Below are 12,640 nucleotides of genomic sequence, written 5' to 3'. Positions count from 1 at the left end.
GGGGGTGGGCATCATGGCAGGGCAGGGTTGTGGGGAGAACGGCAAGAGGAGCTGCTTGTCCAACAAACCAGAGCTGGCTGGATATGCTGAGGTCTGGAGTGGGATGTGTCACGCTTGTTCAGGTACATGCGCAAACATTTCTTAGGGGTTTTTTTTGTGCCTTGTTGCCCCGCGGAGGACCTTAAGGTCCACAAATGACAACACTTTGGAGGTCCCAAGTTGCAAGGTGGTTAGACTGGTCTCAACTAGGGCCAGGGCCTTTTCAGTACTGGCCCCGACTTGGTGGAACGCTCTGTCACAAGAGACTAGGGCCCTGCGGGACTTGACATCTTTCCGCAGGGCTTGTAAGACAGAGCTGTTCCGCCTGGCCTTTGGTTTGGACTCAGTCTGACCCTTCTGTTTCCTTCCCCTTACGGTTTTGATTTATGGGCTACTTATAAAATGAGATTGCATTTTAACCTGTATTTTAACCTGTATTTTAAATTGGTTTGTTTTTTCCCCTATTATGCTTTTATTGTAATTTTACTGGTGTTAGCTGCCCTGAGCCTGGCTCTGGCTGGGGAGGGCGGGGTATAAATATAAATTATTATCATTATTACTATTATTAACATATATGACTGGCAGCTAGCTTTGCGATCTAATAGCCAAAACACCTCCAGACTCTTTTTAACAGCATGCTTAATTTTAAAGACAAAACAGCTAGATCTGGATTGGGGCCCACAATATTTTCCTGTGGAGCACCCCCATCCCCCGCTGCCCTGCCTGCTGTTTGCACCTGAAGGTGCTGTTTGTGGTAAACAGTGCCTTTGGGTTGGCCTCCTGTGTCCTCAGATGAAATGATCTCATAGTCAGTTTTCAGGAAGTTCTGGAATTCCTCGAAAGTTCTAAATGGAAGAGGAAGAGGCGTCAGAACCTGATGGCAGCAGCTTCCATGCAAAAGCCACGGTGGCTTCCCTGGCCTCTCCCGCTCTGCTTTCCCCCTTGCGAAGAAGGACATCCTTGCTTCCCTGGCCAGCTTGGCAGGATCTCATCCTCTTCTTGCAAACCGTGAGCTGAACAGGGTGATGGGGATACCTGGGTGGGACTTGGGAACAGTAACTACCGGTAGTTTTTGCTTTCTGGAAGCTGCCCTGCAGCTCCATCTGCTGGGAGGTTTGAGGGGAAGCATGTCATTTAGAGAGGGCAACCACATCTCTGATATTTGCCTTCATTTTACAATGCATAAGAAAAGAGAGCAATTCCAACAAACGCTCTTAAAATTCATTGTATTCTAATCAATTGTTTTTATATTTGGTGTTAGCCGCCTTGGCTGGGGAGGGTGGGGTATAAATTATTATTATTATTGTTATTATTATTATTGGGAATATTGCTGCCACTTATATCTATTCCTCTCCCAGGATTTAAGGGGTGTGGTGTGTCTTCCAGAAAGGTACCTTCAGTGGACCCCCTTAAGCTGCACAGAGCAGGAATTCCCATACACTACCACCAGTATTTTGGGTGCTCATAATGTAAATGGGGGCAATGGGCCCCTTGCTGGTCTTGGGTTCCCAGCAGATGCCCACCCTTGCTACCCTCTGGAGCTAGCCATCCCTGTCCTCTGGTGGAATATGAAGCAGTCACCTGAGCAAGGTCTGGACACAGAAACTGGGAACTGGATGGGACATAAGGATTCCAGACTGGTTCAGAATCACAGACCTTTGGGGCATTCCATCCCAGAGTTCGTACAGTATATGTTTTCATTTATTATGTATGTAGCTATTTAAAGTATCCCCCGTCTTCTTCCATAAAATAAATGTTCAAACCAAAAATAAAAAAAATAGAGATCAATAGAGTTACCTGCTAGGCTTAGCCATTTTGTTAGCTTCTTTTCCCCATGGAAGATCTCAGGAAGAAAAGTTCAGGTAGTATTCTGCCTGATTAATCTGGGCCTTGCCTTGCAACATGTGGCTGGCAGTAGGGCTGGCGGTGGGAACCCGGCTTGTCATCTACAAGATGAAAAGCAGCAGGGGAGGTTGTGACTCACCTCATAGATGTGGTGGGCAGGTGCTGCCTAACCCTGCGCCTACGCTCTGATTTCCCCTGGTTACTTTCTCCGCCAGATGCTTTTACCCTGGGCGGGATTCCAAAGGTGTATTTGTTTCATGGCACAGGGAGGGTTGCAAGGGAAAAGTAGGCGCAGAAGGTTCCGCATCCTCCTTTCCACCTGCTACGTCCACTGATCTGGCACCATTTGGGCTCCTAGGCCAAATATACATATTACACTGCTTATCTTTTAGTTTTTGGCAGCTTTGTATTGACTCCTAGCAGCTGCTAGCTAGAAAGGCTGTGATTTTAGGCCTGGTCTCCTGCCTTTTTCATAGTGTCACATGAACTATTGGTGTTTGAGACAGTAATGGGTGCCTTGAAGACAGTTGTCACAGCCAGTTCTCCTCCTGTGGTTCAGCCTAGTCTCAGATCTTGCCTTATTGTCAGATGACTCCTCACTGTTGACTTTCACTGCTGCGTGGGTTCTGAAGCCATCCCACTATCACCAAGCACCACATTATCTCATTCTAGAAATACACATTATATTGGCAAAGCCGGGCTCTGTCCTAACCAACAGAGGAAGCATCTGAAAGGGAAGAAGCAGTAGGTGGGAGGGGTGATATCTAGTCCTACCCTACCACTTTCTCCCTCAGACTCTTCTTCCAGCTGTGCTGTTTTTTTGGCCTTTGATGAAGCTGGGAAAAGAAAGGAGTAGGAGTAAGGAGTAGGAGTAAAGTAGTGCCTAGGGGAAGGGTGAATCAGGCCTCCTCCCACCTGGTGCTTTTCCTCTGTAAAAAGAAACTTCATCTCCACATTCATACTATACAAGTAACATGAGATTGGGAGCAGTGGCGTAGCGTGGGGGGTGCAGGGGGAGCCAGCCGCACCAGGCGCAACATCTGGGGGTTAGGGTTAGGGGGCGCAAATCCACAGGTTAGGGGGTGCAAATCCACGGGTTAGGGGGCGCAAATTACTTGCCTTGTCCCGGGTGCTGACAACCCACGCTACGCCACTGATTGGGAGTCTGTGTTCCTAAGATCATAGCCAGGCCATTTGTGAATGCAGCTCCTCAACGGAGGGCATTGTTCAAATAATGCGGATGACTGGAAGTTGGACAGTTATATACTGATGTATTTCCAACTCAAAATCACAAGGTGGCTAAGCACATTGCACACCTGGTAAAGCTTACCTTTGACATAACATGCTCTCTCCCTACTACCTCAAAGGAAGAGACTGAGAGCCAGACTCATTTGAAGGGTCAGGGAAAGATAGATGAAAAGCCTTGTACTTCAGCCCAACCATCTCCTTTTGTTTAAAGTAGTGATGGGGAATGTGTGCCCTTGTACTTTTAATCTTTGTTGGAAGCTGCCCAGAGTGGCTGGGGAGGCCCAGCTAGATGGGTGGGGTAAAGGTAAAGGGACCTCTGACCATTAGGTCCAGTCGTGGCCGACTCTGGGGTTGCGGCGCTCATCTCACTTTATTGGCCGAGGGAGCCGGCGTACAGCTTCCGGGTCATGTGGCCAGCATGACTAAGCTGCTTCTGGCGAACCAGAGCAGCGCACGGAAACACAGTTTACCTTCCTGCCGGAGCGGTACCTATTTATCTACTTGCGCTTGGACGTGCTTTCGAACTGCTAGGTTGGCAGGAGCAGGGACCGAGCAACGGGAGCTCACCCCGTCACGGGGATTCGAACCGCCGACCTTCTGATCGGCAAGCCCTAGGCTCTGTGGTTTAACCCACAGGATGGGTGGGGTACAAATAATAAATTATTATTATTGTTATTAAGGGACGCGGGTGGCGCTGTGGGAAAAACCTCAGCGCCTAGAACTTGCCGATCGCATGGTCGGCGGTTCGAATCCCCGCGGTGGGGTGCGCTCCCGTCGTTCGGTCCCAGCGCCTGCCAACCTAGCAGTTCGAAAGCACCTCCGGGTGCAAGTAGATAAATAGGGACCGCTTACTAGCGGGAAGGTAAACGGCGTTCCGTGTGCTGCGCTGGCTCACCAGATGCAGCTTGTCACGCTGGCCACGTGACCCGGAAGTGTCTGTGGACAGCGCTGGCTCCCGGCCTATAGAGTGAGATGAGCGCACAACCCTAGAGTCTGGCAAGACTGGCCCGAACGGGCAGGGGTACTTTTACCTTATTATTGTTGTTGTTGTTGTTATTACTATTACTATTATTATTATTATTGCAGATGTTGTTGGACTCTAGCTCCCATCAGCCTCAGCCAGCATGACCAATGCTTAGGGATTATTGGAGTTGGAGTCCAAGAACACTTTCCCCATCCCTGTTGATTTAGAGCTTCAAATGGGCATTTATACATACAGTATATAAGTTCATCCCTCATAAATATCCCAAGGAATGGGTTGGGGGGTGATTGGTACTAGCCAAAAAGTGTTCATTCCAGCTGGCATTTTTCTGGTACAAACTGAACAATGCTGAAAAACCTACCCAGAGATTGCCCAGGACAGAAAAAAATGTATTATTTTGAGAGGGCAGGGGTGTTTCCAACCTCCGTCACTCTTAAAGCATTATGCCTCTTGTCCCCCTGTTTGAGCCAACCTTCCTGTTTTTCTGCTTCTCCCTAAAGGAGTTAATTTCAGAGGTTTTGTCAACTCCCTCCCATCACATTTAAGCAGCTAAGACGATGATCCAATTATTACAGACCCTCCTCCTCACCTGCTTTGCCGTCACTGTGCAAGCCAAGATCTTTGGTCGCTGCGAGTTGTACCACGTGCTGAAAGTTAGCGGACTGGATGGATATGAGGGGTACAGCCTGGCCAACTGTGAGTGTAGCTTCTCAACGCAGAGCATACTTCAAATGTTGTGGGGAGGAAGGAGTGAGATAACAACCATGGACTTTCCAGACACCATTTCCTTGTCTCTACGTCCATGAGAAGGTGGCAATTTATTTGCTTTGGCCTAAAACCTGTCCCAGCTTCCTTCTTATGAATGCTCCCGCAAAGCACTCCATTATCTGAAGTCCTAATGAATGAATGAATGAATGCTTCTCTGAATGAATGCTTCTCTACTCCCCATTCTTGCTCTGAGCCAGCATTGCCATAAGGCAACATGAGATGATCCTCTCTGGAAGCAGATTTCTATTACACAAATGGAAGGTACACAGATCTGACACAGGGCTCATCCACACTCGCCTTTTGCCCTGCTCTTTCTAGGCACAGTTCCAAGCTTTTCTAGTCTGTGAGCACTCCCCCCGCCACTGCCACATTCAGAGTGTTGGTGCTGACCTTTAACACCCTAAACGGCCTTAGCCCAGTATCCCCAAAGGAGCGTCTCCATCCCCATTGTTCAGCCAAGACACTGAGGTCCAGCACCAAGGGCCTTCTGGCAATTCCCTCACTGTGAGAACCAGGCAGAGAGCCTTCTTGGTAGTGGCACCTGCCTTGTGAAACACCCTCCCATCAGATGTCAAGGAAATAAACAACTGTCTGACTTTTAGAAGACATCTGAAGGCAGCCCTGTTTAGGGAAGTTTTTAATGTTTGAAGTTTTATTCTGTTTTTAGTGTTCTGTTGGAAGCCTCCCAGAGTGGTTGGGAAACCCAGCCAGATAGGTGGGGTATAAATAAAATAATGATGATGGTGATGATAACCCAGGAAAATTGTCTATTTAACACTGAATTTGAACACAGACCGGGTTTTTTCCATAGAGTCACTTGACAGCACATAAAAGCAGTGCTTTTTTCTGGGGGTACTCAAAGGTCCACAGCACCTGCACCTTTTTCCCCCTTAAAGAAAAGCAATCTGAGAGCTACCTTTGTTTCCAAATTTCTAGATGGAACCTTCTTCACCTCTTAAGTTGCAATCGGTGCTTCACCAGTTCCCACAGATATCCTCTCAGGCTTCCTCTGTGTCTTTCCCTGCTTTTCCAGGAATAAAACATGCTCCTGAGGTCTGAGCTACAGGTCATAGCCCAATTACATTACAGCAGGGCTGGAGAACCTGTTGTCCCAAGATTATGTTGCACTCCCAACTCCACACAGCTTCAGCCAGCCAAAGACCAATGAGCAGGGATGATAGCAGTTGATGTGCAGCAATGTCTGGGGGATTGCGAGTTTTCCACCTGTACATTACAGGACCTCTTGCAGGGAAAATTCCTGGCAGATGGTGCCTCAGGTTACTTGCTGCCCAAGTCACCAAATTTATCTTGGGACATGCCAGTCAGTAGGGTCTTCACACACACACACACACACACACACACACATCACACACCCCCAGATCTCCTAGCCACAGCTGACCTGCTTTTCACCTGAGGATGGGGGAAGCTCCCACTGGGCCCTGACCTGACAGGGCAACCATCATGAGGGAAACCTGGAGGTTTGGTAAAGCCTTGTCTTACCCCAGATTTGGAGGATTCTTGTATGATTTGTAAAATGTGCTGTAGTGAAAGAAAAAATAGCAAATGTCTCCGTCCCTACATGTATTTGAGGAACGAAGACTTCATACCCACCAAGTGCCTCAGAAAAAATGGGACATCCTGTTTTTTCACACGAGATCATGGCGGCCATTTTGGGAGCTGCACTCTTGCACCCTAAAAAAAGTGTTTTTTTGGGGTGAGATTACAGCACACGTCAATTGATTCACCCGGCAGCACATCCCGGAAGATGTGCAACTCGGTTTTTGAGCTGAAAGGGCAGATTTTGGCTGAGGGCTTGTGCACACTTCTGTTTGGGCAGTTTTCCGCTTGTCTCATGCGTTCTAGGCTGTTTTGCTTTGCCTCACCACTTTCCCCAAAAAACTCTCTCCAAATTTAATCCAATCCAATGAAAATCCAATTAAAGTTTGTGGCGATTTGGTGGTCTTTTGAAACGTGATTTACCGTATTTTTTGCTCAATAAGACTCACTTTTTCCCTCCTAAAAAGGAAGGGGAAATGTGTGCGCGTCTTATGGAGCGAATGCAGGCTGCACAGCTATCCCAGAAGCCATAACAGCAAGAGGGATTGCTGCTTTCACTGCGCAGCGATCCCTCTTGATGTTCTGGCTTCTGAGATGCAGAATATTTTTTTTCTTGTTTTCCTCCTCCAAAAACTAGGTGCGTCTTGTGGTCTGGTGCGTCTTATAGAGCGAAAAATACGGTATATTTTAGTAATCTGCAGCAGCTTTGCCCCTGGATTGCAGCTCCTCCTCTTCCAACTGCTCCCATCCCCAGCCTTTTTGGAACAATAAATTGGCCGCTATTACAGAGTGTAACTTCTATTCTTCTCCCTGAAGGGATCTGCATGTCGTTTTTCGAGACTGGCTTTGACACAGAGGCTATTGACAGGCGCAAGGATGGCACTAAAGACTACGGCATCTTCCATATCAACAATGGCTGGTGGTGTAAAGATGAAGGTACCCTGTCAGAGAACCTTTGCTCCATGTCTTGTGCAGGTGAGTTCCTTCCTGCCTCCCTCCGCTACAGGTGGCAATGTGCCGGAGGGGACAGGCAAAATGGTGGGGTGCTGCAGAAAATGGAACAGCTTGCTAAATGCTATGTCAGAGGTGTGGAAGCTGGTGCTGTCCAGATGTTGTTCAAGCTACCACCAGCCCCAACCCAACATGGCCAATGGTGAGGGATGATTGAAGCAAAAATTTGGAGGGTCACAGCCTCCCAGTCCTTGGGATACATACTACTGGCCTTTCCTGACATTTTTGTTTTATATTTTCAAATTAAAAGAGAGCTTGATTTAATAGCATTATACCTCTTAGGTTAGTAAGCCCATTTTTAGTCTTGTCAGTAATAACACATTGCTGAATTCATATTTTTATGTTAAAATGTTGATCCCTCCAAACACAACAATGCAGCTCAAAAATATAAATTAATATTGTTGTATTTAAAATGCCAATACATCGAAACATAATCATCCAGCTCAAAAACGCAGGCAGAATGTGGTCTCTTTTTTAAAAAGGATATCTTACTCTTCTTCAGAATGTTAGTAAGACATTTCATAAGAGTTCATAGGCTGCAAAAGACTGGCAGCTGGTTCAAGGATAATGCAGGAGCAAAAGCTGAGCTTTTCCCATTCCAAAACCCCGACTATTTGTTTTGTATTCAAGTGTTTTTACATTGGAATTAGTCAAACTGTCCTGTCCCTAATTTTTACATGCAGACTGTGAGGTTTGCCATTTCAGCAATTACATCCATCAACAATTGCCTTGTTCAGGTAACGAAGGTATGTTACAACAGCACCACCTGCTGGCTGCTAATACCTTAGCAGCTGATCAAGTGCCTAATATTTTGTAATGTGCTTTCAAGCACTCATTACAAGTGCTTCATAATCTAATTGCAATACCTAACAACAACCCTTAAAGCACTAAAATGCTGGCAGATTTTCACAAGGATGATGATGGTGGTGATGATTGCATAATGTTGTGGAAATGTGGAGAACTGAATTTAGGCATGGAAGCAAATGGAAGACTGATAGATTTGTCCATCTTTAGTAACAAAGGTTTTAGCCATTGTGATGGAACTGGGCAAAGTGTCCTGTCCCTGATTTTTACATCCACACAGTCAGCTTTGCTGTTTCAGCAATTTTATCTAAAAGCAGCTCCCCCATTCAGATAGAGTAAAGGTAAAGGGACCCCTGACCATTAAGTCCAGTCGTGGACGACTCTGGGGTTGCGGCCCTCATCTCGCTTTACTGGTCAAGGGAGCCAACATTTGTCTGCAGACAGTTTTTCTGGGTCATGTGCTCAGCATGACTAAGCCGCTTCTGGTGAACCAAAGCAGCGCACGGAAATGCCGTTTACCTTCCCACTGGAGCGGTACCTATTTATCTACTTGCACTGGGTATTGACATTCAAATGGTGTGCATGTGTCGCATCATGTGATCGATTATGCAGGGCGGAGTTTGCCAGGGCCCCCCAATATTTTATTCAAGTTTGCACCCCTGACCCCCCCCCTTGTTGATGAGAGGAATGGGGAGGGAGTAAGTGGGCTGCTTCCATTCCTGCTACATGGGTGTTGCTAAAGGATGTCGTCAGAGGTGGCAATCCTAGGGAGATTTGATTCTGCAATTAGCCTTAAGCTTGTCTTTTAGTTTATTCTAACCCTGTGATAATAATCGCCGACTTCATACATTCATACATTTTCATTCTCTTTTCTAGATTTATTGAATACTAATATTCACGATGATATCTTATGTGTCAAGAGGATTGTGAAAGATCCCCAAGGCATGGGGACCTGGTATGAGAGCATCTTCTGTTTTTCCCCACCTGGATGAATGCCCTGTAGGGGCTAACTCTGCAAACACCTCCCTCACCTGGTTGTTCCAGCGTTACCAAAACCGCAGCGGCGTAGCGTGGGGGGTGCAGGAGGGGGCCGGCCGCACCGGGCGCAACATCTGGGGGGGGGGGTGCGCTTGCACTCACAGCTCTCTGCCCCTACCTGGCTCACTCACTCTCTCTCACTGCAGTGCTGGCTGTGCAATCCGATCCGAGCCGCCGGGTCGCCGCCCACTGTGGGGGGGGGGGTGCCAGGCGTGCGGTGCGGTGCGGTGCGGTGCGGAGAGAGAGCGAGGGACTATCTGGGGGAGAGACAGTGCAGCGGGGGGGGGGGCGCAAATTACTTGCCTTGCCCCGGGTGCTGACAACCCACGCTACGCCACTGCAAAACCGATCTGATCTATCTCTGTAGCTGTATTTCTCTTTCCTGCTGAAATAGTCTTGACAGACACCCCCCGCTGCTTTTTATAACAGCCTTACATGCTGGTCTCAAGCAGGTGGCATTTCTCCTATCAGTTTATGACAGGAACATCTTCTCCCCGGCCTTAATTTATGTGTGCCAGGCTGCTGTTAAAGGCACAGAAGCCAGGCCTGCTTTGATTTATTTACCACTAAAAAATCCAAGTCAGACATGGAGGTCCTGTGTGCCTCTAGAAGGTAGTGGGACACTAACTCCCATAATCCTGACCCTTGGTCTTTCTGGCTGGGGTTAATGGGATCCGGAGTCCAACAGCATTGGTTCCCCTGCTTGATCTAATAAATTGTCATATTTCAGTGCGGGGTCAAGCATTTGGCTTCAAACAAGCTGGATCTCTAATGGAGTAAAGAAGCTCACTTTATGTTTTCCTGCTTGCGGGCACACGCACTAAACCCTGTCTGTGGTGCCTACCCCATTATCCCAAATGATGAGACAAGAGACCAGAGTACGGGTTCAAATTGGCCACAACTTTATTGAACTTCAGAAGTGGGAAACTTGGCACAGGCCTTGGCAGGGAACCCTCTCAGCCCGCCTGGCTGAGAATATGCAGGCAGTTGAGGCCCAGTGAGAGGGGACTGCAAAGCGCAAACTTACACAGCATGCCCTTCCACCGACCTCGTCCAGGGAGTTTGACCTACGTGCCGCCGCTCTAGGGCCAGGGACTCCTGGTTTTTGCCCTTTAACGGGCCCTGCAAGCGCCGCCGCATGGGGAGGGAGCATGAATGCACCCCCCCCAACTTGATGTTAGACTAAAGGCTACCTTGCCAAGGCCTAAAAACCGCCAAAGTCGTGACAAAATTGCTACGGGGAAGGCGAAACCTGCCAATGCAGGGGAAATTCCTTCCCGGTTCTGAATACAGCAACCATCTTACGACCGCAGCAGCGCCCGCTGACCTGGAATGCAAAATATTAGCCTGTAAAGAAAGAATCATTAAATTGAAGATCGCTGACCTAGGCTGAAATTAATAAGCAAGAAATTATTAATTTGAGGGAGGGAGCGGTGGGTGTTCCTGGAAGGAAGAACAGCAAAAGAGGCTTGAGCCAAGGAGCCAGCCTCTTTTCTTTTGGCCTTAGGCCCACCCCTGGCCGGTCATCCATCGTCCTCCCTGGCCGAGGGCGGGTCAAAGGCCAGCTCAAGCAGGTGGGTGGCACCCGCCCAGGTGAGCCCCGCTCGGTGCCCCAAACCCCACCCACCTGTGGGGAAGGGAGGGCGGATATTGCTGCCTAAGTCAGAGGCATCCAAGGAAAGCAGTTACTAGAGTTGCCAAGTCTTATCACCCCCGTGAGTGCCTTTCACAACCTGGAAACAGGCAGGAATCCATAGCTGAAGCTTTCTCTATCACTGAATTGCTGTTCCACAGCTGCTGATTTCTAACTTACTATGTAGAAGCTAAAGGCACAGGGTCCCTGGCAGAAAAAAGTTGGTAACCGTGTCATAGAGATGCAGATGGTTAACCAAAGATGGGGCTCCTTAACACATGTAGGAATTCTTGTGTACTTGAGAGGTTTGGTTGCATTTATTTGTGGAATATTTTCAACACATAGAGAACAAAACGTAAGACAAATAGCGCACATCACAGTCCTGAGGAATTGCAAGCTAAAATGCCACTGGTGTGAGGATATCATGTTAGCACAAACCCAACTTAATGGGGGAAGCCTTCTCACTTGGATGTTAAGGGCAAACCACAGACCATTTCTGAATAGCTGTGTAGGTGAAATTTGGCAGGTATTGTTATGCAGCGACAAAAGAAGCTTCACTTGCCAAAGTTGTCACCTGTTCATAACTGTTAAATGCCCAGGACTCTTCCTCTAATTTGCACCTGATAATTCCAGTGTGTCCTGGGAACACCCCTTGGGCACTGAGCAGTAGGTGGAAGCCAGGAGCCTTCAGTGTAAATGGCACATTATGAATTAATGGTGCAGTAACCAAGATCCATTATAAAAATCACCAAACGGCCTTGCTGGGGTGTGTGTGTGTGTGTGTGTGTATGTGTGTGTGCGCGCACACCTGCCACCAGTTCCTATGAATGTTTACTCAGAAAGTAATGTTTACCCAGTCAGTCCAACACTACTTACCCCTTAGCAAGTGTGCTTTGCTGGAATTGCATCTAGAATTCTCTTGAATTTAGTGGCTTGAACCATGCTATGATGGATTATGGTTTAATCCTTTTGTTCTGCAACTGCACTGTAGTTTGAGAAAATGCTATGATCCCTATGCATGAAAAGTTGTCCTTAGGAATAGCCATTGTGGTAACAGACTTCCTCTTTCTCCGATTTGCCTTCTGCAGGAAGGAGTGGAAAAAACACTGTGAAAAGCAAGACCTGCGTGAGTGGGTGAAGGGGTGTAAGCCCTGAAGACCTGTCTACCTTCTGTTTGCCATCTCTCATGTCATCAATACAGAGCTGTTTGGGTTTTTTCTTCTTGTAAAATGCTTCTTATATCTGTTATTTCCCTGGATGGTAAAAAAAAAATAATCCAAATATGAAACGAAGAAGCAATTTATGCTGTGTACACACCATACACTCACAGACACCCCCCTCCAATCCTAGGAACTGCAATTAAAGGAGCTGGGAGTCATAGCTCTCAGAGGACTAAACCACAGTTCTCAGGATTCTTGGTGGGAAGTTATGTGCCTTAAATGTATGAAGTACACACATCTTTAATTACTTTGCATCCATGGCATCTACAGTGGTCCCCTACCCATCTCTGATGCAGATAAGGCCATTTGGAATCTCCCCATTTGTGGAATGCCCTCCCCAGGAAGGTTTGGCTGTCACCTTCATACACTTTTAGGTGCCAGGCAAAAAAGGTTCCTCTTTAACCAGGCCTTCAGCTGATTGGCATTTATGCCCTTTTAAAATGTGTTGGGGAGGGTGGGGATTATTGAGTTCTTCTTGTTTTTATTTGTATTACG

The 12,640-nt window shown here is 47.5% G+C and overlaps 1 protein-coding gene across 2 annotated transcripts; it reads left to right on the top strand.

Moving 5' to 3' along the window:
- Window positions 1-882: 882 nt before the first annotated feature.
- Window positions 883-12,155, top strand: LOC310667845 (lysozyme C, milk isozyme-like). Of its 2 annotated transcripts, none has more exons than XM_083420843.1 (5): window positions 883-1,078; window positions 4,615-4,810; window positions 7,256-7,414; window positions 9,131-9,209; window positions 12,014-12,155. In XM_083420843.1, exons 2-5 carry the CDS (start codon window positions 4,672-4,674, stop codon window positions 12,078-12,080), a joined length of 444 nt encoding a protein of 147 aa, XP_083276969.1. In that variant the 5' UTR covers window positions 883-1,078; window positions 4,615-4,671; the 3' UTR covers window positions 12,081-12,155. The 2 variants fall into 2 exon arrangements, with proteins under 2 accessions (XP_083276969.1, XP_083276968.1); XM_083420842.1 differs by having other exon boundaries at window positions 884-1,047.
- The last annotated feature ends 485 nt before the right edge of the window (window positions 12,156-12,640 follow it).

Source organism: Podarcis tiliguerta (assembly GCF_965153285.1).
Source record: "Podarcis tiliguerta genome assembly, chromosome: 17".
Classification (NCBI taxonomy): domain Eukaryota; kingdom Metazoa; phylum Chordata; class Lepidosauria; order Squamata; family Lacertidae; genus Podarcis; species Podarcis tiliguerta.
This window is presented reverse-complemented; position numbering and strand designations above follow the sequence as displayed.